Source organism: Nyctereutes procyonoides, unplaced genomic scaffold (assembly GCF_905146905.1).
Source record: "Nyctereutes procyonoides isolate TBG_1078 unplaced genomic scaffold, NYPRO_anot_genome, whole genome shotgun sequence".
Classification (NCBI taxonomy): Eukaryota; Metazoa; Chordata; class Mammalia; order Carnivora; family Canidae; genus Nyctereutes; species Nyctereutes procyonoides.
In genome coordinates this window covers 651,349-676,720 of record NW_026575049.1, presented here as the reverse complement: position 1 = coordinate 676,720, position 25,372 = coordinate 651,349, and the positions used below count along the sequence as shown (strand labels likewise).

At 49.1% G+C, this 25,372-nt stretch overlaps 3 protein-coding genes across 10 annotated transcripts; 2 read left to right on the top strand and 1 right to left on the bottom strand.

The window, feature by feature from the left end:
• Positions 1-238: 238 nt before the first annotated feature.
• IL23A (interleukin 23 subunit alpha) lies at positions 239-19,903 on the bottom strand. 2 transcript variants are annotated; one of them, XM_055328865.1, is made up of 4 exons: positions 2,722-4,389; positions 2,403-2,504; positions 1,524-1,670; positions 239-1,410 (listed from the first exon to the last, which is right to left on the bottom strand). In XM_055328865.1, the coding sequence occupies exons 1-4, from the start codon at positions 2,896-2,898 to the stop codon at positions 1,249-1,251; spliced, it is 588 nt and encodes a 195-aa protein (XP_055184840.1). In that variant the 5' UTR covers positions 2,899-4,389; the 3' UTR covers positions 239-1,248. The 2 variants fall into 2 exon arrangements, 1 of the variants encoding a protein (XP_055184840.1); XR_008664902.1 differs by lacking the exon at positions 2,722-4,389 and adding an exon at positions 19,842-19,903 and having other exon boundaries at positions 1,272-2,504.
• Positions 6,320-20,572, top strand: PAN2 (poly(A) specific ribonuclease subunit PAN2). 6 transcript variants are annotated; one of them, XM_055328854.1, is made up of 27 exons: positions 6,321-6,476; positions 6,811-6,895; positions 7,119-7,514; positions 10,734-10,903; positions 11,016-11,136; positions 11,299-11,376; positions 11,793-12,060; positions 12,472-12,814; positions 13,016-13,112; positions 13,968-14,087; positions 14,300-14,419; positions 14,696-14,824; positions 14,952-15,151; positions 15,259-15,407; positions 15,532-15,638; positions 15,839-15,937; positions 16,293-16,366; positions 16,476-16,623; positions 16,923-17,066; positions 17,188-17,247; positions 17,473-17,563; positions 18,172-18,329; positions 18,429-18,572; positions 18,716-18,895; positions 19,019-19,112; positions 19,389-19,586; positions 19,878-20,572. In XM_055328854.1, exons 3-27 carry the CDS (start codon positions 7,233-7,235, stop codon positions 19,910-19,912), a joined length of 3,609 nt encoding a protein of 1,202 aa, XP_055184829.1. In that variant the 5' UTR covers positions 6,321-6,476; positions 6,811-6,895; positions 7,119-7,232; the 3' UTR covers positions 19,913-20,572. The 6 variants fall into 6 exon arrangements, with proteins under 6 accessions (XP_055184832.1, XP_055184830.1, XP_055184831.1 ...); XM_055328857.1 differs by lacking the exon at positions 6,811-6,895 and having other exon boundaries at positions 6,320-6,476; positions 15,262-15,395; XM_055328855.1 differs by lacking the exon at positions 6,811-6,895 and having other exon boundaries at positions 6,320-6,476; positions 15,262-15,407.
• A 436-nt stretch (positions 20,573-21,008) lies between these two features.
• CNPY2 (canopy FGF signaling regulator 2) lies at positions 21,009-24,196 on the top strand. 2 transcript variants are annotated; one of them, XM_055328864.1, is made up of 6 exons: positions 21,009-21,143; positions 21,977-22,089; positions 22,242-22,357; positions 23,218-23,421; positions 23,574-23,670; positions 24,034-24,196. In XM_055328864.1, the coding sequence occupies exons 2-6, from the start codon at positions 22,002-22,004 to the stop codon at positions 24,075-24,077; spliced, it is 549 nt and encodes a 182-aa protein (XP_055184839.1). In that variant the 5' UTR covers positions 21,009-21,143; positions 21,977-22,001; the 3' UTR covers positions 24,078-24,196. The 2 variants fall into 2 exon arrangements, with proteins under 2 accessions (XP_055184839.1, XP_055184838.1); XM_055328863.1 differs by lacking the exon at positions 21,009-21,143 and adding an exon at positions 21,166-21,479.
• Positions 24,197-25,372: the final 1,176 nt, after the last annotated feature.

The following is a 25,372-nucleotide window of genomic DNA, read 5'->3' as shown; positions in this document are numbered from 1 at the left end:
CACATGGGGCTGTTTTCTGGCTGGTATGTTAGAGGAATAGTCCTGTTCAGAAAGAGGCCCTTCTGAGCAGATGTGGCTAATAAACTTCGTGCTGACCTAGAAGTGTTTCCTCTCTGAACTTCTTTACTTCTCGGCTCACAAAGACTAATGTCCTTGGAGACACTAGCAGGCCATGTAAGATCAAGGTCAGCAAATCAGGACCCATATTCCACTCACCCCAGTAGGCACTCCCTTGTAATTTTTTTCTTACTCCCCTGTTTAGAACAGCCTTTCCTGTCCCTTAGATTCTTCCAGAAGTCTGTGAGCCATATATAAGTTGGGGGGGTGGGTACGGTTCTAGAATGGGCAGTTTTGAACTAGCCCATTGTCACTTGGCTGTTTAGTGACAAAGCCAAGATACAAGCCTGGTTCTGTTTGACTTCAAAGCCTGTGCTTTTTTAATGTTGTGACTATGGAGAAAAGGAAGGGAAATGATCACAGTAGCCTCCCCCTTCTCTTTGCTTCAAAGATAGTTTACCTCCCCTTGGGTAGTCAGGCCCTCCGATGGGGCTCACAGATGTCCTTAAGGGATAATCCCATTAATTTGGGGGATTTACCACCATCTTCCTGGAATACCCTTTCTGCTCAAAACAGCTCTGACTTTTGATCCTGCAGTGATCGGGACTCCTGTCTTTGGCCAAATACACTCTTGGCCAAGAAAGTAAGGAGGCACAGGGTCAGGTGGCAAAGGGAGTCACATTTAGGGGCCCAGCTTCCTCATCTTAACCCTTTGTAATCCGATTCAGCTTGCTTAGCTATGCCAGGATCTAGACCTAAAAGATCCTTGATACTCTATGTATATACCAGTAGGTCAGGAAAATATATCCTTGTCCACTGGAGCCCTGCAGAAGGATGCATACAGTAGTCCTTTGGCCCTCTTTTTCCTTTTCCCAACCAAGCCTAGAAATCAGACTCAGATATCCACATAAATAAGTCTTTATTGAAAAAAGTACATAATTCAATATAAATATAATAAATAATCCTCCCCAAGCTGCTGCCATGAGGATAAATAATCTTAAGTTTTCCCTTCCTATTGAATAAATATTCAACTTTGTCCTAGGTCAGCATCATAAGTTAGTCAGTATGCAACATATGCAAGTCTCATTAGAATTAATGGACTGATAACTTATTGGCTCACAGGTGCCCGGGCTGATTCATTTAGCACTGCTGAGCCATGGAGATCTGGGTACCATCCTTAAGCCATTGGCTTTACAGGCTTAGGGTTGCTGCTCCGTGGGCAAAGACCCGGGCAGCTACAGCCACAAAGGCCTGGAGGCTGCGAAGGATCTTGAGGCGGAGGAGGAGGCGCTGCCATGGCTGGCTGGGACTGGGGCTTGGAGTTTGCTCAGTCTCCCAGTGGTGACCCTCTGGCTGAAAGGATACAGTACACAATCAGAACTCTAGATCCTTCACCGTCCAGTCCCTCGTCCAGTCCCTGTGTCTGATACCTGCAAGCCCCCATTCTCCAGGCCCCTAGTTCATACCTGCAAGAGTTGCCTAAGGCCCAGAAGGTTGGCGTGAAGCTGGCCCACAGGGCCATCAGAGAGTAGAGAAGGCTCCCCTGTGAAAATGTCTGAGCCCAGCAGTTTCTCATAAAAAACCAGGCCCTGGTGGATCCTTTGTAAGCAGAACTGGTGGGAGGAAAGAAAGCAGTGAAAGAAAACATCCTTCTTCCTACTCCATTCACCAAAGACCCACCCAGTGCTTTGTTCTTAGACACCACTATGGTCTGGATGTTTGTGTCCCCACAAAATTCAGATGTTGAATTCTAATCCCCTAGCATAATGGTATTAGGAGGAAAGGCCTTCACAAAGTGATGATGTCATGAGGGTGGAGGCCTCTTGAACTCAATTAGTACTCTTCTAAAAGAGACCCATGGAACTCCCAAGGCCCTCTGCTGTATGAAGATCCCAGAAGTCTGGGCAGCCCCGGTGGCCCAGTGGTTTAGTGTCGCCTTCAGCCCAGGGTGTGATCTTGGAGACCAGGGATCGAGTCCCATGTCGGGCTCCTTGCATGGAGCCTGCTTCTCCCTCTGCCTGTGTCTCTGCCTCTTTCTCTCTCTGTGTCTGTCATAAATAAATAAATAAATTCTTAAAAAAAAAAAGAAAAAAGGAAAGAAAGAAAAAGGTCCCAGAAGCCTGCAGTCTTGAATGCCCTTACCTACCATGCTAGCACCCTGATCTCCGACTTCCAGCCCCCAGAACAGTGAGAACTAAATTTTGGATGTTTATAAGCCACCCAGTCTGTGATATTGGTTACAGTAGGCTGAACGGACAAGGACAGATCGAACTTTTACTAATTCACCACAATACCCAATGATGTACCAGTCCCCTCGTCCTTGTGGTCTACCCTCATCTTACTACCTGGCTGTTGTCTTTGAGTCCTTGGGGATCACAGCCATCCCCGCACTGGATGCGGGGGACATCACTTGTAGTCTCGCCATCTCCCTCTTCTCTTGGTAGGTCCTGGAATGCAGGAGGGAATGGGAAGATTAAAGAGATAAGAGAAATGTTTTCAAACTCCACTAGGCCCATGACTCTCCCCAGAACCTCACTCCCCTGTCCTCTCTTACTCTCTGATGACCTCCGGACCCTCCAGCTTCCTCCAAAGCTAGAGAGTCTCCCACTGCATCCTTGGAGAGCTTGGATAGGCTCCTGTTTGGTGCCCGAGCCTGCCACTTACCACATGTCCCATGGGAGGATGTGCACTCCACACCAGCGTGCAGAGCTTCTGTGAGAGCTGCTGGCCCTGAATCCAGGCAGGGCTACTGCCCTCAGGCATGGCCCGGGGCTCAGCAGTCCAGGGCAGCAGCAGCAGCAGCAGCAGCAGCAGCAGCATCACAGCCCTGCTTCCCAGCATCTCGCTGCCTGCTTCTCAAATCTGGCTGGCTCTGGGCCTTGCACTGGTCCTTGTGGAATCTCTGCCCACTTCCCTGTGCTGAGCCTGATGCTCTCCGCTCTGTGAGTCTCTGGTTTGGTTCCTTCTGTTCTGTTTCTGAACTGCTTCCTGCTGTTTTTCTCCCCTTGTCTCTGAGTCTCTTTTTAAGGTCCCTGCATTGTAAGACCCGCCCTTTATACTAGCAGGTGACTCACAGCAGGTGGGATTCCCCTCCCTGCATCATCCCCCTCCGTGGGGAGCCCAGGTATGCAGCCTTAGTTCCAAGGGAAATGAGACGTGTGGTTGCTGTGGCTGGAGGCCTAGGATGGGGCATATGTGTAATGCTCTCCATGAATCGAAGTGGCTGTAGAGGGGGTGGGGGTAGGAGGAACGAATATTTAAATGAATCTAGTCTCAAGTTCCTTCCTGTTTAACTTTTCCCTCATCTTTTTGCCTCTGAAAGCTATATACTTCCCCCTAGCACCTAATTTCCTTACCTCCTGCCTGAGAAAAATAAAAAACAAGCATTCATTTATTTCCCAATAGGATAGTGAGCTGTTTGGAATGAAGTTTGGTTTCCACCTGGTGCCCTCTATCTAAGAACCAGGGGGCTTCTTTTTCTCTCTTGAGAACAATTATTTTCACTGGAAGAGAATGGACTCGATGGTACTTTGTGAACTGGGAAGCCATATAATGCCATAAAACATTACTGCCCCCACTTCAGGCCTCATTGTGGAGACTAGGAGGGCTTGGGGGCTCTTGGAGGGAGAGAATTGTTGCTGAGAACCTTCTGACTCCTCAGCCTTAGTGGCCCAATGTTTCATAGGATCTGTGGGGTTCAGGTGGTGGTTCTTTTGGGATGCCAGGGTAAGCAAGGGCTAGATATTCTAACGCCTAATCCCTGTCCCACAGCTAGGAAGTCCAGGAGGTCTAGGGAGTTGAGGTGCGCTATGTCAGTGACCCTGGCCAGTCCTTCAGCCTGTTGCATCCATGGGTAAAATCCACTGACACTGATTTCATCACCCTCCCTGATGCAACATCCAGTGAAACAGCTGAGAATGTGAAGTTGGGCGTGGGAGTGGGGGGTGGTCCAAATCTGGGACTGCCCCAACCCCAGTGGAGGGTCCCAGAACAATTTGGACGTCAGAATGAGGACATGGCTGACCACACAGATGGTCCTTAAGGCCTCCCCAAGAAGTTCACCCTTCTCTGAGTAACTTACCCTTGATAGAGGTCTCCCTTCCCTTAGAACTATTCAAAACTGCCCAATGAAACCTTTGATTCAAATATTATGACTCTGTGGTAACTTTCCTTTGGATAAAATATTTCCAGCATCAGGAGAGATAAATCTCAGTGTGAGTGGGAAATGGTTTGCCTCTGTCTACCTATGTAGACACAAATGGAATAAGGAAACGGGGATTGTAGGGGGAGGAGAGGAGCTCACCTTACTGTGTTTAGTATCTCCTGTGGCCCCATTCTGGGAGGCCTAAGGGACAGGAGATGAAAGGTAAAAGGAGGAGGAGGAAGTAGACTCCTGGGGGATGGGATGACTGAGACAAGGGTGAGTTGTAGGCACGGGGCTCTGCTGCTTTGTTTCACTTCCTGATGCTTCAGAGATTTGGGTAGGAAGCAAGGTTGGTGGGGTGATTGTGGGACTGTTCTGTGGCAGGAACTACTTCCAGGACTGATCTGACCTGGAGCTGCCGTGACCCCTTGACGTCAGCAGGGCCACAACCGTTATGCAAATCACATTCACAAGACACTCCTAAGCAGCCTTTTCAGTTGGATGCCCAAACTCCAAATCCAGCTGAAGTTCCCCTAGGTAATTAATACTGGGGCTAATATACACGCAACTCTCACTTTATGCCAAGTACTTGGTGCAAGGCCTTTTCATGTATTAACCCATTTAATTCTCACAACAGCCCAGTGAGGTAGGTACTATTATCATCCCTATATTACAGAGGAAGAAAGAAATGAGTAATTTATACAAGATCACGGATCTGCGTGGCCAGAATTCGGGGGCAGACAATGTGGCTTCAGATCCTGCATTCTCCATCATTCTATTACACTAGACACCACGAGGAGACACGAAGCAGCTTTATAAAGCAGCTCATCTAGCCCAGGTGTCTGTCTCTGCCATGGGTCTTCCCCCATGTAATTCTCATAGGTCTGCGAAGCCTTTCTCAATCTGAGACCTCAACATGGAAATTTCTCCAAGTGTACGATGTGCAAACTGTCCAATCTCTCAGCACCCATCTTTTCCCAAGATTTTTTTTTTTATTTTTAGAGATTTTATGTATTTATTCAGGAGAGACACACAGAGAGAGGCAGAGACACAGGCAGAGGGAGAAGCAGGCTCCGTGCAGGGACCCTGGGGTCAGGCCCTGGGCCGCAGGCAGACGCTCACCCGCTGAGCCACGCAGGGATCCCTTTTTCCGAGATTTTAAATCTAGGGACCTGTGAAGTCAGATCAGTTTGAGAGACCCTCTGAATTAAGGCGTCTTTGACTTTTCCAACGGACTCTAGGATCCCTGAGTTCCAGAAGTCTAAATCCTGGAGTTCTTTCCTTGCAGCGTATCTGGCAGCCAAGTATTGGGAGAGAATGCGCGAACTCTGCCCCCGTGAGAGCCTTCCCTCGGGGCGGACCCCTACGCGTCCTTTGGAAGCTGAGCAGACGGGCGTGGAGGCCGCTCCCCAACTCCCATCCTGCAGCAGCTCAAGCTCCGAATCCCTGACTACCGCCCATGCTCAGTGCGTGAGCGTCGGGGCGGGCGGACGTCCCGGCCTGCCGTGCTCATCCCCGAGGCACAACGGCCGGCTCCGGGGCCGGGGAACTGCACGGCGAGGGTCTCGCTGCCCGGGACGACCGGGCGTGTGCGGCGGCGCCTCTCGGACGGGGAGTTTCAGACGGATGCGAGCGGGGCCGCGGAGGGCGCGGCCGGCCGGCCAAGGGCCAGGCTCCCGCTTCCTGTTTTCTCCCCCATGCCTGGAAATGATAGGAAATGCCGGCGAATTTCGGCGAGTTTCGGGGGCAGCGGGGTGAGGTGGCGGCGCGGCTGCCGCGAGCACCGCGGGAGGAGGGCGCGCGCCGGCCCTGCCGGGAATACCCAGCGTTCCCAGGGCTCCACCCCGGGCGCCCCGCTCCCAGAGGCGCGAGTCGCGGCGAGCCGGAAGCTCGGCTTCCCAGCCAGTTCTCCAGCTCGGTTCTAAGGAAGCCTGAAAGAGAACCGGCCGCGCTGCCGACGCGTAGCACAGCGGGGCGGCCGCGTGTGTCCCCGCCGGCGGCCCGTAGCCCGCGGCCCCAGCGCGTGCGTCACGCGTCTGCCGCGGCGCCGGCGGCATCTGGCTGCTCCTGATTGGCCGAGGGCAGCCCCGCGCCCTTCCTGATTGGACGCTGCGACTGGGCACGCGCCATCCTTCCCGCCGTAGGGTTTGGTTGAGCATCAGGCGCGGGGGAGAATTGGGGAAACTGGAATTTCCCGCGGAGCTGACGGCGCTTGCTCTCCCCCTACTCGTTTTAATTCCACGCGCTCCAAAATATCCGCCATGGAGAAATCTTGGTAATGACCCAATCCCCGTAAGCATCCCAAGAACACATCTGACCCCTGCCCTAATCCCTCCCCTCCCCGCTGCCGGGGAAGAATTGTGGGTAATTGATTTCTCTGGCTCCCCTAGAGAATTGTGGGTAACTAGCCACTTTCATCATGTCCCCCCACCCCCGCCCCAATTGTGGGTAACTGGACGTTCTTATTTTTCCCTGAAGAATCCTGGGTAACACTGCAGAGGATTCTGGGAAACTGACTCCTCTTGGTCTCACCTCCCAACCCCCCACCTCTCATCCCTAATTTTGGGAAACAAGCACCCTAGCCCCACTGCCTAACTCCTGTCTCGCAGTTGCTGCCCCTTCCACTGATGGTTCTGGGGTGAACCAGGCAAGTGAGCAGGCCTGAAGGGAGATGGAAAGGAAGCCAAGTCTTAGGTTAGATAGTAGGGTGGTGGGGAGTACAGAGGGCCTGGGGGAGAAGAGGGGACAGGACTTCCACCCCTACCCGCCCTGCCCATGCCCTTCCTGCCTGCTTCTTCCCCTACCTGGCATTCTCACATCTGCCTGCCTCATCTCCCTCCTGCCCAGATAATCGGGAACACACTGAATACAAGTACCTGGGCCTGCCACTGACTCAGCTACCTCTTTCCCTTTGCAGGCCAGGATGTCCCTTCTAGGCCCACTGGTGCTGTTCTGCTGAAGGTTGGGTCAGGCCCCTTAAGGGCCTGTTGCAAGGGAGGGTGTGCCACGGGTCTAATCTGCCGTCGTTATCATGAACTTCGAGGGCCTGGACCCTGGACTGGCAGAGTATGCCCCCGCCATGCATTCTGCCCTGGACCCTGTCCTGGATGCCCACCTGAATTCAAGTCTGCTACAGAATGTGGAGCTGGATCCGGACGGGGTGGCCTTGGAGGCTCTTCCCGTCCCGGAGTCAGTACACATAATGGAAGGTGTCTACTCTGAATTGCACAGTGTGGTGGCCGAAGTGGGTGTGCCTGTCTCCGTCTCCCACTTTGACTTGCACGAGGAGATGCTGTGGGTGGGAAGCCACGGGGTAAGAACTGTACCCCTTTGTAAGGGATGAAAGGAGATGTTGGAGGTCTTTTATCTGGCTTTAGCCCAAGGGCAGCTGCTTTACTGGGAGGCAGAACTGAGTTGAGGTGATGAGAGTTAGTTGGGTTCTTTTTTTTTTTTAATTTTTTTAAAAATTTATTTATGATAGTCACAGAGAGAGAGGGGCAGAGACACAGGCAGAGGGAGAAGCAGGCTCCATGCACTGGGAGCCCGATGTGGGATTCGATCCCAGGTCTCCAGGATCGCGCCCTGGGCCAAAGGCAGGCGCCAAACTGCTGCGCCACCCAGGGATCCCAGTTAGTTGGGTTCTAAGTCAAGTCAGGAGGAGGGGAGTGGACGGAGCCATAGGATCTAGGGAGAAGATTCAGAGGCATATTTTTCTACCACTATTTGCCCATTCCAAGCTTTGATTAATCTTGATAAGTGTACTCATCAGTTAAGTCTGTAGTGTCCAAATCCAATCTCTAATGCTGTTCCTTTGTTTTCCATTTTTATAATTATAGAATGTAACAAACGTGTTTCTGAATACCTTATATGGAGTCATTTTGTCTTCTCTGGCTGATTTTAATCTCTCTTAAGAGCAGTTATCAATGTTAATTTTTAAAAAAATGTGCATCTATATTGCCAATATGCTAGAGAGCCTAAGATTCTGTAAGAAATAACATGTTATCGTTGGTTTACTAATTTACCTTCCATAGAGCATGATTTGTGCTTTTTTTTTTTTAATCAGAAAGAATGACCTTTTTTGTTAATACATTCATTTCAGTAGGCAGTGTTTGTTATGCTTGGTGTAGGGAATAAAGCAGAATAAAACATAATCCTTGCCCTGAGGAATTTATAGAATAATGAGGAAGAAATGATACATAAACAGATAACTTTGTGATATTTTAGAAGAAACTAAATTGTTTCACTTATTAATTATAAATGTAAGATATAGACTAAGTGCCAGTATAAAAATATGTACTGGGTGGAGAAGGGTCAGAGGGCCTCCAGAAGGAAGTGACACCGAAGTCCTTTTCTGAGAGGTGAGTGGGAGTCCGGTGAAAAGAGGAGGAAATGCTATCTTGGCAAAAGCAATAGAATATAACATTCCCAGGATGATATACACTGACTTCAGAGTGCAGGAACTATAAGCAATTAAGATTTACTGTACTGGAAGATAAAGGTGAAGAGTTAGACATTATTCCATTCAACTAGTGTTTTTTGAGCACCTACTAGGTGCCAGACCTTGCTCTGTGGTCTAGGTTTAGAAAAAAACATTTAAAAAGACAACAACAAAATATATATACATATACATATGTTTTTAAAGATTTTATTTAGTCATGAGAGATATATAGAGAGAAGCGGAGATACAGGAAGAGGGAGAAGCAGGCTCCCCACAAGGAGTCTGATGTGGGACTTGATCTCGGACCCTGGGATCACGCCCTGAGCCAAAGGCAGATGCTCAACTGCTGAGCCACTCAGGCGTCCCCAACCAAAATATATTTATAATATATTAGGTATCGTTTAGCATCTTTAAGGAAAATAAAGTGGAGTAAGGTGGTTGAGGTAATGAAGGGTGGGAGGTGTTACTGTTTAGATTATTTGGTCAGGGAAAGGTCTCTCTCATAAAGGCACATTTGAGTAGCGACCTGGAGGCCAGGATGTCCATTCTAAGTTTTCTAGAATGTAGAGAGGAAGCCATGGAGATATCTGGGGGGAAAACATTCTAGAAAAACCACATGCAGGGTTATAAGAGCTTGAAGTTGAGCTTTCACACTATTGAAGATTTTTATCCAGAATGATAAGGTTAGGGCAGCCCTGGTGGCCCAGCGGTTTAGCACCACCTTCGGCCCGGGGTGTGATCCTGGAGACCCAGGATCGAGTCCCACGTTGGGCTCCCTTCATGGAGTCTGCTTCTCCCTCTGCCTGTGTCTCTGCCTCTTTCTTTTTCTCTCTTTCTCTCTGTCATGAATAATAATAATAAAAAAAATGATAAGGTTAGGTTTGTATCAGATATGAGTACCGTGGTAGCAGAATTTAGAGTTTAAGGGGGACACTCTGAGATCAGTTTGTAGGTTATTGTAGCAGTTCATATACAACATGAAGGCCTGAATGAAGCACTGTAGAGATTTATACGTGAGAAAAGATTTGGGAAATATTTTGGAAGTAAGTAAGATTTAAGTTGATGACCAGTGACTTAGTCCATTACATTGATCGTGCTACCATAGGGAATACAGTTAAGAAGATTGAGATGTAAAATTGATGAATTTAGTTTGGAATGTAATGAGTTTGGGGTTTTCACAGAATATCTAAAGAGCAATGTTTGGTAGGTATTAAGATATATAAGTCCGAAGCTTGAGGCAGTGGTTTGGGCTAGGGAAGGGAGTTAGAATCCATCAGTCTAAGACCAGGGGTGGTTAAAACCTTGAGAGTGGATGAGATTACCTAGGAAGACTCAAGTGAGCAAGTGGTGAACTGGAAATAGCTATTTTTTAAGAGTGGTCTGAACGGAAGCACATAAGGAGAAGATGTGAGCTAAGAGTCAGGAGAGATGATGATGAATGATGTCATAGGAGCCAAGGGTGGAATGAGTTTCACATTCTCTCTATTCCAGCCTGTGACCCACAGTACATATTTCCCACGTGGCTGGTAGACGTTAAGACTTGACTGGACCATAAGAAAGCCAATGGAGGGGATCCCTGGGTGGCTCAGCAGTTTAGAGCCTGCCTTCAGCCCAGGGCGTGATCCTGGAGACCTGGGATCGAGTCCCACGTTGGGCTCCCTGCATGGAGCCTGCTTCTCCCTCTGCCTGTGTCTCTGCCTCTCTCTCTCTCTCTGTCTCTCATGAATAAATAAGTAAAATCTTTAAAAAAAAAAAAGAAAGAAAGAAAGCAAGCAAGCCAGTGGAGGATTGGACCCACATCCCTGACCTGAAACTGTTCTAACCAGCTGAGCCATTACCTATTCAGCAGGGTCACTGTGAGGATAAAATGAGGTAGAGTTTACAAAGTACTTTGTAAAGCATTAAACACAGATAGTATTCTCAGTGTCTTTATCACTTAGATTGGATCCTGGCCTTACACCTCAGGTGCTGCCAACCAGAAAGGCCAAGCAAGAGTGGAGGAAAGCTGAGCAACATCCATCCATTCCCTGACCTGTATCTGGGATGGCGCTGCCCTACCATTCAGGGTGTGTCTCATCTTTCTGTCCCCCACAGGGCCATGCCACTTCATTTTTTGGCCCAGCCTTGGAGCGTTATTCATCCTTTCAGGTCAATGGCAGTGATGACATTCGACAGATCCAGAGCCTGGAAAATGGTATCCTTTTTCTCACCAAGAACAACCTCAAGTATATGGCCCGTGGGGGCCTCATTATATTTGATTACCTGTAAGTGGCTTCTCAGCTCTGGCCTGGGAAAGAGGGTCCCTCCTAGAATGGGAAGGCTAAAGAATTGGAAGCTTTTGAGAACCAGGTCCCTTAGCCTTTCCTCCCCCCACAGGCTAGATGAGAGTGAGGATATGCACAGTGTCCTGCTGACGGATAGCAGCACTCTGCTTGTTGGCGGGCTGCAGAACCACATACTGGAGATTGACCTTAACACTGTCCAGGAGACTCAGAAGGTACAGGCCTGGGGCAGGAAAGACCCAGGCCGGGTCTGAGACATTCTGGGGGCCGGGGATGTAGCTGGGCTATGAACATGCCTAAGTGTGTGCGCGACCTTTCTATTCCTTTGGTCTGTGGGAAGAATTATTCTCACGGGTATTTCCTGCTTTCCTCCGCAGTACGCAGTCGAGACGCCCGGAGTCACCATTATGAGACAGACAAATCGCTTCTTCTTCTGTGGCCACACATCTGGCAAGGTGGCTTGGTTCTGTATTTCTTCCTACCACAAGGCCCTGTTTCATTACACATGTGCTTGGGCTCCTCCTTTCCCTCGCATTCTGGGTAGCGGGAGGGACGGGAGGAATCAACCAAGTTCCTCCTCAGCCACGTTCTTCTAGATTATCTTTTAGCCTCATGTTTTCTATGGTAATGAGATTGTACCTTGGAGGCAAAGGAATAAACAAGAATTCTCTTTGGGGTCCCTTCCAGCTCTTGGCTTTTCTTTCTTTCTTTCTTTTTTTTTTTTTTTTTCTTTTTAATGCCTTTTCTGTGTTTTCATTGCCTGTATCCTAGAGCCTTAGTTCTTTGGGCAGGGGCCTCACAGGGTTAGGTAGGTGGCAGGTACTTTTCTTGATGACAGTGTTGGAAGATAACCGAGGCATCTCTTCCTCAGGTTTCCCTGCGAGACCTTCGCACTTTTAAGGTGGAGCATGAATTCGACGCTTTCTCAGGGAGTCTGTCAGATTTTGATGTGCATGGCAACCTGCTGGCCGCCTGTGGCTTCTCCAGTCGCCTCACTGGCCTGGCCTGTGACCGTTTCCTGAAGGTGTATGATCTGCGTATGATGCGTGCCATCACACCACTTCAAGTACACGTGGATCCTGCCTTTTTGCGCTTCATCCCTACCTACACGTCCCGACTTGCTATCATCTCCCAGTCAGGTAGGAAGGAATGTAGGGAGGGGTAGGAGGGGCTGATGTATGAAGGAGAACTAGGCAGCAGAAGGACTATACTCCCAGGAACCTCTTTGTCGGAGGAACTAGGAACCTTTTAGCAGGCTATCAGGGTCTCACTTAGGTTGGATCAGAGATTAGAGCTTTAATTTCTTCCTGAATGTGAAGAACACAGAAAAAGATAAAGGTGGGGCAGGCAAAACAGCTTTAGAACTGCCTTTACTGAGGAGCAAACTTGCCTGTGGTTTATGGGAAGGCATCTGATGGTATTCTTTGTATCTCTAGGCATGAATTTAGGCCCCATCTTTCTTTGACACCAGGGCAAGAGGGTAGGAGGGGCATAACAGGATGGCCCCCTTTCAGCTTCCAGGGCTCACTGGGCTTCCTCTTCTCTTCTAGGGCAGTGCCAGTTTTGTGAGCCCACAGGCCTGGCCAACCCAGCAGACATCTTTCATGTGAATCCTGTGGGGCCTCTACTAATGACATTTGATGTATCGGCCAGCAAGCAGGCCCTAGCCTTTGGGGATTCTGAGGGCTGTGTGCACCTCTGGACTGATTCCCCTGAGCCTTCCTTCAACCCTTACTCCCGTGAGACCGAGTTTGCTCTGCCCTGTCTCGTGGACTCACTGCCTCCTCTGGACTGGAGTCAGGACCTGCTGCCTCTTTCCCTCATCCCTGTCCCACTCACTACCGACGCGCTTCTCTCGGATTGGCCTGCCGCCAACTCAGCGCCAGCCCCCAGGTTATACCTTGCATCTGAGCCAAAAGGAGGGAGGGGGAAAGGGCTGAGATACCTGATTTCTCAGGAAGCCCTGTAGTAGTCTCTTCCTTTCCTGATTTTTGTCTGCCCTCAGTATCTTCTTTTTTTCTGGTTCCTTGGGGGTTGGGGATTTGATGGCCAGACACCACAACCTTCAAGCCATAGAACTCTACTGCATTACAGGCGAGCGCCCCCTGTGGATGCAGAGATTCTCCGCACCATGAAGAAGGTGGGCTTCATTGGCTATGCGCCCAACCCCCGCACCAGGCTGCGCAATCAGGTACGTTCAGGGGAGAGAGGCTCAGCGCCAAAAGCAGCCCCTGGCATTTCTCCTGTCTTGTTTCCTTACTGGTCCTCAGGTTTTCCTTTTAGTCATTAAAGGTTTTTTTGAGGCCTACTGAATTGAAGGTACCATGCTGGGTATTAGGGGGAATTCAGAGACACAGAAGACGGTCTTTGCTGTTAAGAAGTTTAGTATTTGGTTGGCAAAGATAAGACCTGTCTGTGACAAGTTCTCTTGTTAAATGCTGAAGGAGTGTTTTTAAGTATTCAGTGCCAGGGAAAGGGTTACTCTGGGCCAGAGTGGTCGGGGAAGACGTACTGAGAAAGGTACTGATATTGAGCTGGAAAGATGAAAGATGGATAGGTAGAAGGTAACACGGGAGCATGTTCAAGATGAGAGATTAGTGTTGGCAGAGGTCTCAAGAAGCATAACTGCAAAAGGCATGTCTGATGGGGACTGTGATTGGACCTGTCTGGCTAGAGCAGTGGTTAGTGTGGGGAAATCGCAAGATGTTAAGGTCGGAAAGGCCCAGTTGTGAAGCCTTGAATGCCAGTGTATAGTGGGGGAAGTGATGCACTGAAATTTTGGGAGAGTTTGTTAGGGGGAACCCGATAGAGTGAATGTGCAGAGCCTGGTGTGGAAGCCATCTTAGTTGTCCAGCTGTGATGAGGTGGGGTGGTAGCAGCAGGAATAAAAAGGAAGCAGTGGCTGCTGAAAACCCCATGAAATTAGAAGGTTCAGTGTGGGGATAAAGGTGTGTGTGTGTGTGTGTGTGTGAGAGAGAGAGAGAGAGAGAGAGAGAAACCAAAGATAATTAAGACATCCAATAAAATTACTTCTTAAAAATTCTAGATTCCTTACCGACTCAAGGAGTCAGACAGTGAATTTGACAGCTTCAGCCAGGTCACTGAGTCACCGATAGGGCGGGAAGAGGAGCCACATCTCCACATGGTCTCTAAGAAATACCGCAAGGTGCGGGGGGATACCAAGGACGGAGCCCTCTGGGATGTGGGGAAAGGTTCCCTGGGGAAAGGGTGTCATAAGGGAAAGGACTGAAGGACTGTTGAGAAGCCTTCACCTACCACCTGGACTCCGGGGGGAAGTTCTGGGGAAGGTATGACTACTGTGAAGATTTAGGGGACCCTGAGGATATCTTCATCTTGCTCAGACTGTTTCTGCCTCAGGTAACCATCAAATACTCCAAGCTAGGGCTGGAGGACTTTGACTTCAAACACTACAATAAGACCCTGTTTGCTGGATTAGAGCCCCACATCCCCAATGCCTACTGTAACTGCATGATCCAGGTAAGAGTGGGTATGCCTGTGACTTGAACATACCTACTGCCTTGGTCCTTCTCTGGGGTCCCACAGCCACTCTCTTTCTAGGCCTCTCCAACCAAGCCCACTTTATCATGGCCTCTGCTACTGCTCTTTTTTGCTGTACAGCCTTCAGGTCTCCTCTGTGCGCTCCATCCTGCAGTGGACTCCTGCTCTGGGTTCTTCACCAGCTCGCTTAACTTTCCTATCTTTTTTCTTCCCTATACTGGCTTCCTGCCTCAAGTTCTCTCGCTCTCCCCCCAGGTGCTCTACTTCCTGGAGCCTGTCCGCTGTCTAATCCAGAACCATCTTTGCCAGAAGGAGTTCTGCCTGGCATGTGAGCTGGGCTTCCTCTTCCACATGTTGGATCTCTCTCGAGGTGACCCTTGTCAGGTCAGTGTCTAGAGACTTGAGAGCATAAAAGGGGAAGGGGGGTGGAGAGCAGGCAGGGACAGTGCTGTGCAAATGGCCACAAAAGAAAAAACTGCCCCATTTTACCAACACACTTCCTGGATTCCAGGGCAGTAATTTTCTTCGGGCATTCCGCACCATCCCTGAGGCATCGGCGCTTGGTCTGATCCTGGCTGACTCAGATGAGGCGTCAGGCAAAGGCAGTCTGGCCAGGCTTATTCAGAGGTGGAATCGCTTCATTCTTACTCAGCTGCATCAGGATATGCAGGAGCTCGAAGTACCCCAGGCTTATCGAGGTGCTGGAGGCAGGTATGAAATCAGGCCATGAACAGTGAAAGCCATGTGACAGGCCCCTCTGTGACTTAGAGGGTCTCCTAACTGCGTCCATGTGCATGCGTTGCCTTCCCCACTCTTAGCAGCTTTTGCTCATCGGGGGACTCTGTCATCGGGCAGCTGTTCAGCTGTGAGATGGAGAACTGCAGCCTCTGCCGCTGTGGCAGTGAGACCGTGCGAGCCTCATCCACCCTGCTCTTCACGCTCTCCTACCCCGAGGGTAGCACCAGCGGTATATCCTGCAGCTGGGGTGGGAAGGCTCCCCCAGATGTCCCATAACATCAAGCAAAGGGTGTTGGGGGGCTAACAGTGGGCCGAAGGAAGAACGTAGAGTGAAGCATCCAGTTTCTCCTCAGATAAAACCGGGAAGAGTTGTGACTTTGCTCAGGTGCTGAAGCGAAGCATCTGCCTGGAGCAGAATACACAGGCTTGGTGTGACAACTGTGAGAAGTACCAGCCCACGGTGAGTCCTCCCATGTTGGGGACTGACTTGCCTGTGGTCGCGTCCGGGACTGGCTGGGTCAGCGCTGCCATCCAGGGATTTAGGGAGTGGGAAGACCTCAGCTTGAAAGCACAGGTCCAGGTTTTACTCTTCCTGTCCTGGTTTCTGTCCCGTAGGCTCCCTGCCATTCCTTGGTTGTTGTTGTTTTTTTTCTCTCTCAGATTCAGACCCGCAACATCCGCCATCTGCCAGATATTCTTGTCATCAACTGTGAGGTGAACAGCTTGAAAGAAGCTGATTTCTGGAGAGTACAGGCTGAGGTAAGGGCCAGGTCTGGAAGCAGAGCTTTAGGTGTACTTTTTCATTTTCTCTCCCTTCTGTGCTCCATTTATGATGAATATTCTGGGGAATCAGATTTTTTTTTTTAAAGATTTTATGTATCCATTTAAGGGATGGAGGGAGAGAGAGCGCGCGCATGCGCATGCATGGAGGGGGAGGAGCAGAGGGAAAGGGACAAACGCACTCTGCTATGTGCAGAGCCTGACTCAGGGCTCTATCCCATGACATTGAGATCATGAGTTGAGCTGAAACCAAGAGTCGGAGGTTTAAAAGTCAGACGTTTAACCAACTGAGCCACCCACGCACCCTGGAAATCAGTTTTTCTTTTGTGTTCAGGTTGCCTTTAAGATGGCCATAAAGAAGCATGGTGGGGAAATCTCCAAAAACAAAGAGTTTGCTTTGGCTGATTGGTAGGTACTGACTTGGGGGTGTAGTCAAAGGATTGAGCTACCTACCCTGTGGCTCCTCTTGTCACTGGCTAGATTTCAGAACAAATTTCTAATTCTCTTGTCCTGATAGGAAAGAACTAGGGAGTCCAGAGGGTATGCTGATGTGTTCCTCCATTGAGGAACTGAAGAACGTCTGGCTTCCTTTCTCCATTCGCATGAAGATGACCAAGAACAAAGGGCTGGATGTTTGCAATTGGACTGATGGCGATGAGATACAGGTTGTTGAACAACTGGGAAGAGAAAGGGGAATAAGGGAGAGAAGGTTGGGACAGAAGCAGGACAAGGGGTAGATGGAACTTGGTATAGGGAAAAGGAAGGGCATAAAGCCACGTATTTACCAGTTGTGGGCTTTTCCAGAGTGACTCAGTTCAATATTGAGAATCATAGATGGGCTAGGATAGAGATAACCTGCCCTGGTCCCCCATCCTCATTCCCCAAACTCCCTGCCCTCCATCCCCATTCCCCTTCCTTCCCCATCCTTAAACTTAGCTTAGCAGCCTGGGTACCCCCCTCACAGTGGGGCCCAGCCAGGGCAGAGGAGGAGCATGGTGTCTATGTGTATGACCTGATGGCTACTGTGGTACACATCCTGGACTCACGCACAGGGGGCAGCCTGGTGGCTCACATCAAAGTTGGAGAGACCTACCACCAGCGTAAGGAGGTGAGTGAGACTACACAAGGCAGGGACACTCCTGGTGGTAGCCACAGTGGTGTCCCAGGTCTTAGCCGGAGTGGTCCAGCTGTCACTTTGGCATCAGTCTTTTTCTGTATCTTCTCCACAGGGTGTTACCCACCAGCAGTGGTATCTCTTCAATGACTTTCTTATTGAACCTATTGATAAGGTTAGTTGTAACACATTTCCATTTTCTCTATCTCCCATTTTCCTAGCATTCTCATCCTCAGTGCCCTAGAGAATGCCAGGCAGATTCAGGAGGGAGGGATGGATCCTCAAGAATAAAAAGCATTAGCAGAATTAAAAATAGCATCTGATTTCTGTCTTCTGTCTGGCTAGGAAAAAAGGAAAAGGGGGCATATACATAGGCCATTAAGTGCTTTTTCTTTTATAGCATGAAGCTGTGCAGTTTGACATGAGTTGGAAAGTGCCTGCTATCCTTTATTACGTCAAAAGGAATCTTAATTCCAAATACAACCTGAACAGTAAGTGATACAGAATAGACTGAAGGGTGTGGGCAGTGTAAATTGGTCTTTAGGAAAAAAAAAAAAAATTAGTCTTTAGAAAGAGAGCTTGTTAAGGTGAGGATAGGTAACAGTGTTCACTATTTCCAGGGATACTAAAGAGATTCCTGTTCATCAGGCCTTAAAATTAGAACCTGGAGATCCTGAGGTATATTGGGGAAGAGGTACTAGGGGGAAATCTGATCAGAATGGCTAAGGTTTTGATTTTGAGTCTAACCATTCTTCTCCCCAAGTGAAGCTTCCTTCTTTTGGAGATTAGCTCCTTACTAAGTTCCTTTTTGGTGCCTTTAGACATAGTTTCCCTGCAACTTTATTCTTCTGGATTTTTTAAGCTAAAGTCCACGGCTTTACTCTTTCCTCTCTGCTTTTTTGTTTTTTTTCTTAGCATCTCTCTTAATAGTGTTGATGTGTTCCATCTATCTGTTTATCAGACATGATCTTTTTACTCCCATTCATTGATTATTGAAGGGTCACAGTGTAGACCCAGTCTCTGGTCAGCCATTGTGGGTTTCCCTCCCCTGGTTACTTCCCTATCCCCAGCCCTATGTTTTCTGGATTTTCTCTTCCAGTCAAGAACCCTATTGAAGCCAGTGTCCTGCTGGCTGAAGCCTCACTAGCACGGAAGCAACGGAAAACACACACTACTTTTATTCCACTGATGCTGAATGAGATGCCACAGGTTGGGGACTTGGTGGGCCTGGATGCTGAGTTTGTCACCCTTAATGAGGTAATCAAGTCCAAAAGGATGTGGTGTTAGACCTGAACTCTGGAGATACTAGAAGTCATAAGCAGTTCTCTGATTTCCTTATCAACTCTTCTCACGTAGGAGGAAGCAGAGTTACGCAGTGATGGCACCAAGTCTACCATCAAACCAAGCCAGATGTCAGTAGCAAGGATTACCTGTGTTCGAGGCCAAGGACCCAATGAGGGTATCCCCTTCATTGATGACTACATTTCTACCCAGGAACAGGTATTAAGATATGGACAGACCAGAGTCTCACAAGTGAGGCAGACCTTGTGCTTATGTAGAGTGCTCTAGAACACAGGGAAGAGGCGTAGGAGGAGACTCTGCCCTTCAGTTCCTGAGTGACTTATCCTTTTCTGTATGCCTAGGTGGTGGATTACTTGACTCAGTACTCGGGGATAAAGCCAGGAGACCTAGATGCCAAGATTTCCTCTAAGCACCTCACAACTCTCAAGTCTACCTACTTAAAGCTTCGTTTTCTTATAGACATTGGAGTCAAGTTTGTGGGTCACGGTCTACAGAAGGACTTCCGGGTCATCAACCTCATGGTTCGGGCAGGGTTCTTTTAAGACTCTGTGAATGTGGGCCCTTTAGGGTATATATTGTGCTTTTGGAGAATGGGAAATTACAGATCGCTTGCCTTCAGTCTCCCACTCTTTTATCTCTGCCAGGTGCCCAAGGACCAAGTCCTTGACACTGTCTATCTCTTTCATATGCCCCGAAAACGAATGATTTCCCTGCGATTCCTTGCTTGGTACTTTTTAGGTGAGTTGGTGTACCTTGTAGGTCCTTGTAGTGCTCATTAAGAGCAGGAAAAAATGTTGGGAGTTGTCAAAGGAGTAGGGAGGGCCCTGAGTAGTAAGACTTACTAATGGATTTAAGTAGCTTCAGTATTCCTCTGCACTAGGGATGGTGTTTGGCTCTTTCCTGCAGGGGTAGTCAAGTTTTTCATTATTTATTGGGGGCTGGAGATGTGAGTTGGGGACATGTTCTTATCTTCCTTTGCTAGGTCCCAAACTATTCCACCTCTAATTCCCGTAGACTTGAAGATTCAAGGGGAAACCCATGACAGTATTGAGGATGCCCGCACAGCCCTTCAGCTCTACCGAAAATATCTGGAGCTAAGCAAAAATGGCACTGAGCCTGAGTCCTTCCACAAAGTGCTCAAGGGTCTTTATGAGAAGGGCCGGAAGATGGACTGGAAGGTGCCTGAACCTGAGGGCCAGACAAGTCCCAAGAGTAAGACCTGGGATGGGACAGGGTGGGTTTTGATTGCGTATATGAAGATTATGCCCACGATTATAATAACGATCATAGTGATGTCAACAACCGTACCACCCCTACCTTATATTTGTAAAGCACTCAAAAGTTTACAAAGCACTTAATCTTCAGTAAAATAAATTTTTTTGATTGAAACTCTCCATTGATCCTAACCTCCTCTTGCCCAGTTCTAAAATGTTTGCCACAGGTTTGCTCTGCTTTTTCTCCACTCACCTTAAAAGTCAACGCTCTTGGTTTTGTCTCTGACAGATGCAGCTGTCTTCTCTTCAGTGTTGGCGCTTTGACCTCACCTTCTCCCAGCAAACTACGCCCTCTCCCTTCTGTGGAAGTTCTGTGGCCCCAGAACCAGGAGATGGCTTCCCAAGTTGGCTCTACCTTATCTGCTTCCAGAACTGGACCTGCTCAGGGTCTACAGATGGTGCTATTAATAGAACTGGAATGCAGCAGAGTTGTTGCAAAGGGAAGAGGACCCAGATTCCTTTTTCATCCTTTGCAAAATAGCAGGCCAGAAAAAGAGTCTAGGATTGACCCAAATGGAAAGTAATTTGTATTCTCAATAAATATCCTGGGTAATTAATATCCAGGCAAACAAACAACCCACTCCGGGAACCAGTACTCTTGGTTCCTAGTTGGCCAAGGACTGAAGCCCTGGACAGTGACAGGCTTAACAACAGTAACTTAAGACAGCTCAGGTCTCTGACTGCTTGAGGGATGCCTGGAGGGGCCAGGACATAGGAGCATCGGTGGCCCTAGCGAACCAGTGTTGCCAACACCATCATTGCCAAAAGGCCCTTTGGGTCCTAGACAAAGCTTGGCTGCTGGCTTCACTCCTGCTGACAGCTGAGAAGCATCTGTCTTCCATCCACTCTCCTGTCCCAAGTTCTGTTATTTTTTAAAATTTTGTTTTAAACTGCATGTTTTATAAAATAAAATCAAAAATATTATTGGCTGGCATCTATGTCATTAGAGACCTGCGAGTATGGGATGCTCTAACTTCAGCCCTCCTCTTCTTTCTTTGTGTTGGCTTTCTATAACAACTGGGAAAAAACAAAAACAACTTTTCAAGTTCCCACATGGAAATGAAGGTGAAGCTCTGGAGTTCAAGGTCGAGGATATTGGAGAAATAGAAGTGTGTCTTTCCTGGATGATGTTAGGTCTTCCTTATGGCTGCCGAGTACCCTAACACTGGATTCCTTTAAGACGGGCGGCTTGGTTTCCTGGTTAATTGCGTAGATGGAAAGTTGGGGAAGCTGACGGGCTACACAGGTTTCGGGCTATCTTAAGCCCCGCTGGTACTACGGGTCCGTGCTGCAGCAGTGCTTCCTGGGAGATGTAGTCTGCTGACCTGAAACGAGGGCGGTCGCCCGCCGGCCGCGCACCTCTCGGGGAAGGCCCTGGCCCACCTGGCCCGGCGCGCGGCCCTGCGCCTGCCGACGCCACGCCGCGCTCCGGCCGCGCTCCGGCCACTCCTATTCTTCGGCTGACCCCTGGTGGTCACGTGGAGCTGCTCGCCACGCAAGTCTGGGTCCTTCTGCGAGCCCCCGGGGTCCTCGCTGCCGGGAAGGCGCTCCGGAGCTGCCTGTTCGCGCGAGAGTTTGGAGGGGCGGGTGTGGGGTCGGTCCCCGGTGTGGGGCTCGCGCCGCCGCGCCCCGGACCCCGCTTGGGCGCCGGCTTAGAGCGCGGGGATCCGGGGCCGGCAGTCGCCGGGGCGGAGGTGCCCGGGAAGAGCCGGCGCGCCCCGGGGAAGCCTGGGCAGCCCGCTCCCCAGCCGCCAGGTGCTGGGTCCGGCGCCGAAGGGCGAGTGCGGCGGTCCGGAGCGCCTGGGCCACGGCGGCGGCCCCGGGAGCAGAGGTGGGACGGATGCGAGCGGCACCGAGAGTCGGGGGTGGCCCGGAGCGAGGGCAGCGGCGGCGTCCCGAGAAGGGGGCTGGTGCGCGCGGGAGTAGGCAGCAGGCGGGGGCGGGGGCGCGGGCGCGGGCATCCACGCTGCTGGCTGCACGTAGGCCGGTCGCCGAGCGCTCGTCTCCCGCCCGCCGCCGCGCCGCTTCCCGGCCGCAGTCGGCCGCCCCGCTCCTCGCCCGCCGCCGCTCCGCAGCTGCCGCGTCACCCTGGGAGCCCCCGCGGCCGAAGCTGAAGGACCGACACGTGGGGCCTCACCTGTCGCCGCAGTGTCTGAGGCTGAGCCCTCTAGCGCTGGGCACACAGGAGCCCCTTTGTGTCCTGGCCATTTCCTGAAAAGGAGAGCCAGAGTCACAGTGCGGCCTTTGTAGGCCTCGGGATGAGGGATTGCGGGGGTTGGGAATGGAGCCGGCTGCTCACACCTATGTTTTATTCCAACCCAAACCCAGGTGGAGCCACCCCATCACGCTAAAGATGAAAGGCTGGGGTTGTCTGGCCCTGCTTCTGGGGGCCCTGCTGGGAACTGCCTGGGCTCGGAGGAGCCAGGATCTACACTGTGGAGGTAAGGGCACAAAGAGAAGAAGTGAGAAGGAGGGTGGGAAGACAGAGCCTTGGGAGAGCAAGAGATCCAGGGTCTGGGAGAAGGATGAATGGAAATCCCTGGGTGATTCCTTTCTCCCCTCCTCCCTCCTCCTTTCCCTCCCCTCACACCAGCTTGCAGGGCTCTGGTGGATGAACTAGAGTGGGAAATTGCCCAGGTGGATCCCAAGAAGACCATTCAGATGGGCTCTTTCCGAATCAATCCAGATGGCAGCCAGTCAGTGGTGGAGGTAACTGTTACTGCTCCCCCAAATAAAGTAGCTCACTCTGACTTTGAATGAGAAGTCAACTAATTAAGAAGGACCTTGGTTTAATAGAAGTGAAGAAAACATTGACCCAGAGAGGTATCTAAAAGATTGGGCTGTCTCCTTTGTAAGAGGTTAGAGCCTTATACTCTATGTGCTTGCTTCCTGGCTCCAAACCTTAATACTTTATTTCTGCTGTAGTTGTTAGCAAACCCTAATCAACCCCCTTCTCCACATCCTTAATTCATGTCACTCAGTTTTTACTGTGGCACAATTCGTATATATACAAACATTCATTCAAAAAAAGAAAAAAGGAGGTCTTATCCTTGTATTTAGGAAATTTATGTTTTAGTGGTAAACATAGCAAATATACAAAGCTGTATCTAGTGAGCATCTGTAAAGAAAAGTTAAGGCTATGATGTTTGTGAGATGCTTTAATAATTGTTATCCTCAAAGCCTACACTATCTCACTAATGCTCCTATTGAGGACAGATATTAGTATTATTTAATACAAAGAAAGAAAAACATTAGCTTACACCCAAAAGAATTAAGGAAATTCAAGGGGAAAGGACACATAGTTGACTAAGATTAAGCAAAGAGGTCTCTGTTTATCTAGAATTTGTAGCCGAGGACACTTGTTTTATTTCTTGGGATTGTATAGTGAGGTAAAATAAGATTATATATTTGAAAGCACTTAGGAACTATACAATAAACTGTATTGTTTTTAATTAGGGAAGGCTTTTTAGAATAGGTTGGTTGAACTAGATTTGGAAGGAAAAGTAAGGATGTAAATTACTGATGTACAGACGTAGAAGAATGTGACCCAAGGCTGAGGACATTTCTAGGTGCCTTATGCTCGCTCAGAGGCCCACCTCACAGAGCTGCTAGAGGAGGTATGTGACCGGATGAAGGAGTATGGGGAACAGATTGACCCCTCCACGCACCGCAAGAACTACGTACGTGTAGTGGGCCGGAATGGAGAATCCAGTGAACTGGACCTACAGGGCATCCGAATTGATTCAGACATCAGTGGCACTCTCAAGTTTGCGGTGAGCTTTGGGAGTGGGTAGCTGGTGTTTGAAGATTGGGAGTTATTGGAGAGCCTAATGGCAAGTTGTGCTAAAATCCTCCTCCTCTCTGGAGGTGGAGGCAAAAGGCTTCTTGCTGCCCTCTCTCACTCATTTCTCCCTTGGGTTGACAGTGTGAGAGCATTGTGGAGGAATATGAGGACGAACTCATTGAATTCTTTTCCCGAGAGGCTGACAATGTTAAAGACAAACTTTGTAGTAAGAGAACAGGTAAACAACTCCCGCTTTACTGCCTGTCCTCACAGTCCTTTGGAATTTGGCACATTCTCTAGCATGTTCCTCTACCTCCCACCCCCACCTCCCATCCTCTGATATTAGGTCAAGAGTTGCTTTCCATTACCTGTGACTTAGGGACTAGGGTTGTTCCTCTCCATGCTCTTATCAGCTTTCAGAATTTGTGGCTCCCTCATCTGAGATACAGATGAAAGGACAGGGGGAATGTTTTGTCATTTAACAGGATTTGCTCTGGAAAATGATGGTGTGTGCTTGTTTGGTGTTGGGTATTTTCTTGACAGTGGCACATATGGGTATGAGAGTGGCATTTTCCTTCAAACTGTTATATGCTATTTGCAGATCTATGTGACCATGCCCTGCACATATCGCATGATGAGCTATGAACCACTGGAGCGGCCCAGACTGGCAGGCTTGATGGATCACCCCCAGGAGGGGAAGAGGGTGGCAATGCCTTTTATATTATGTTTTTACTGAAATGAACTGAAAAATTGTGAAACCCAAAGTATGAACTGTGTTGTCTTTTCATGCCCAGAATCAACCCTTACAAGTAGGCTTTGAAGATAGGGGATTCCAGGTAGGAAAGGAAAGGGAGGGAAGAGCTTTGGAAGTGGTGTAGCATGAAGGTAGGAGGAGTCTGATGAGCCTTTCATTCTTTTGCCGTCTGAGATTCCTGCTGGACTCACAAACTAGATAAGCATTTATCAGTGCTTACTCAATACCATGTGTTTAGAGTATAATTGTGGAGAGAAGAGGAACTTCTGTGAATAAGCAAGGGAACATAGGTAAGTGTATGGTAGTACGGGATTCTAGAAATTTCTTGTATTTATACTGATGAAGCATAAAGTAAGACAGAGCTTGATCTTGAAAGAAATAATAGACATGCATTATTCTTCCCTTCCTGCTCTTCCAGATGGAGGGATCAGCAGTAGCACACAGGGGAAATGGATATGATCAACTCATCTGAAAAGTAAGGGCTTTATCAGATAAGGAGAGATGAGGGTTATTTAATGAAGCCCCTTGCTTGCTGGCCTAAGCTTTTAGATTTGATGCCAACTGCAACACTAAAGTATACCTTTATCATCTCCATCTATCACTCTGGACTGTAAGTCTGTCCCCACTTTGTATGTGTGGAGATTCTGTACTGGGACACAGGGATGAAAACCTAAAGGATACCTTCTTTGAGGAGCTTCTTAAACACCCTGATCCCGAGAGGTGTGTCTGTCTCGGGGTTTGGAATGGAACATTTCTTTCTTTCTTTTTTTCTTTTTTTGGAATGGAACATTTCTATCCCAGAATGCCTCAGGGAGAGAACACCTGAATAAACATTTTGGAAGCTTTTAAAATTAAACATTTTGAATCTAAAGGGACCTTGGAGGTCATCTCATTCACCTCTGCCCATTTTATAGATGAAAAAACTGAGTTCCAGGGATACCACAGGTCCTGAAGTTCTGTAGTGCCAAAATTGGATCAATAAGTTAAAGTTCCCAAGTGTCAGTCTGATCTAAGATAGCTATAAAGTAGCTTCTATTTTCTTTTTTTCTCTTAATAATACCTTGCACTAAGCCTGGCACACAAAGTGATTGGGTTCAATGAAGCTTTCTTGTACCATAAGTCCCTGTGAAATCTAACAGAAGCACTAGTTTGGAGCAAGCATCCTGATATTAGTTGACAGCTAAAC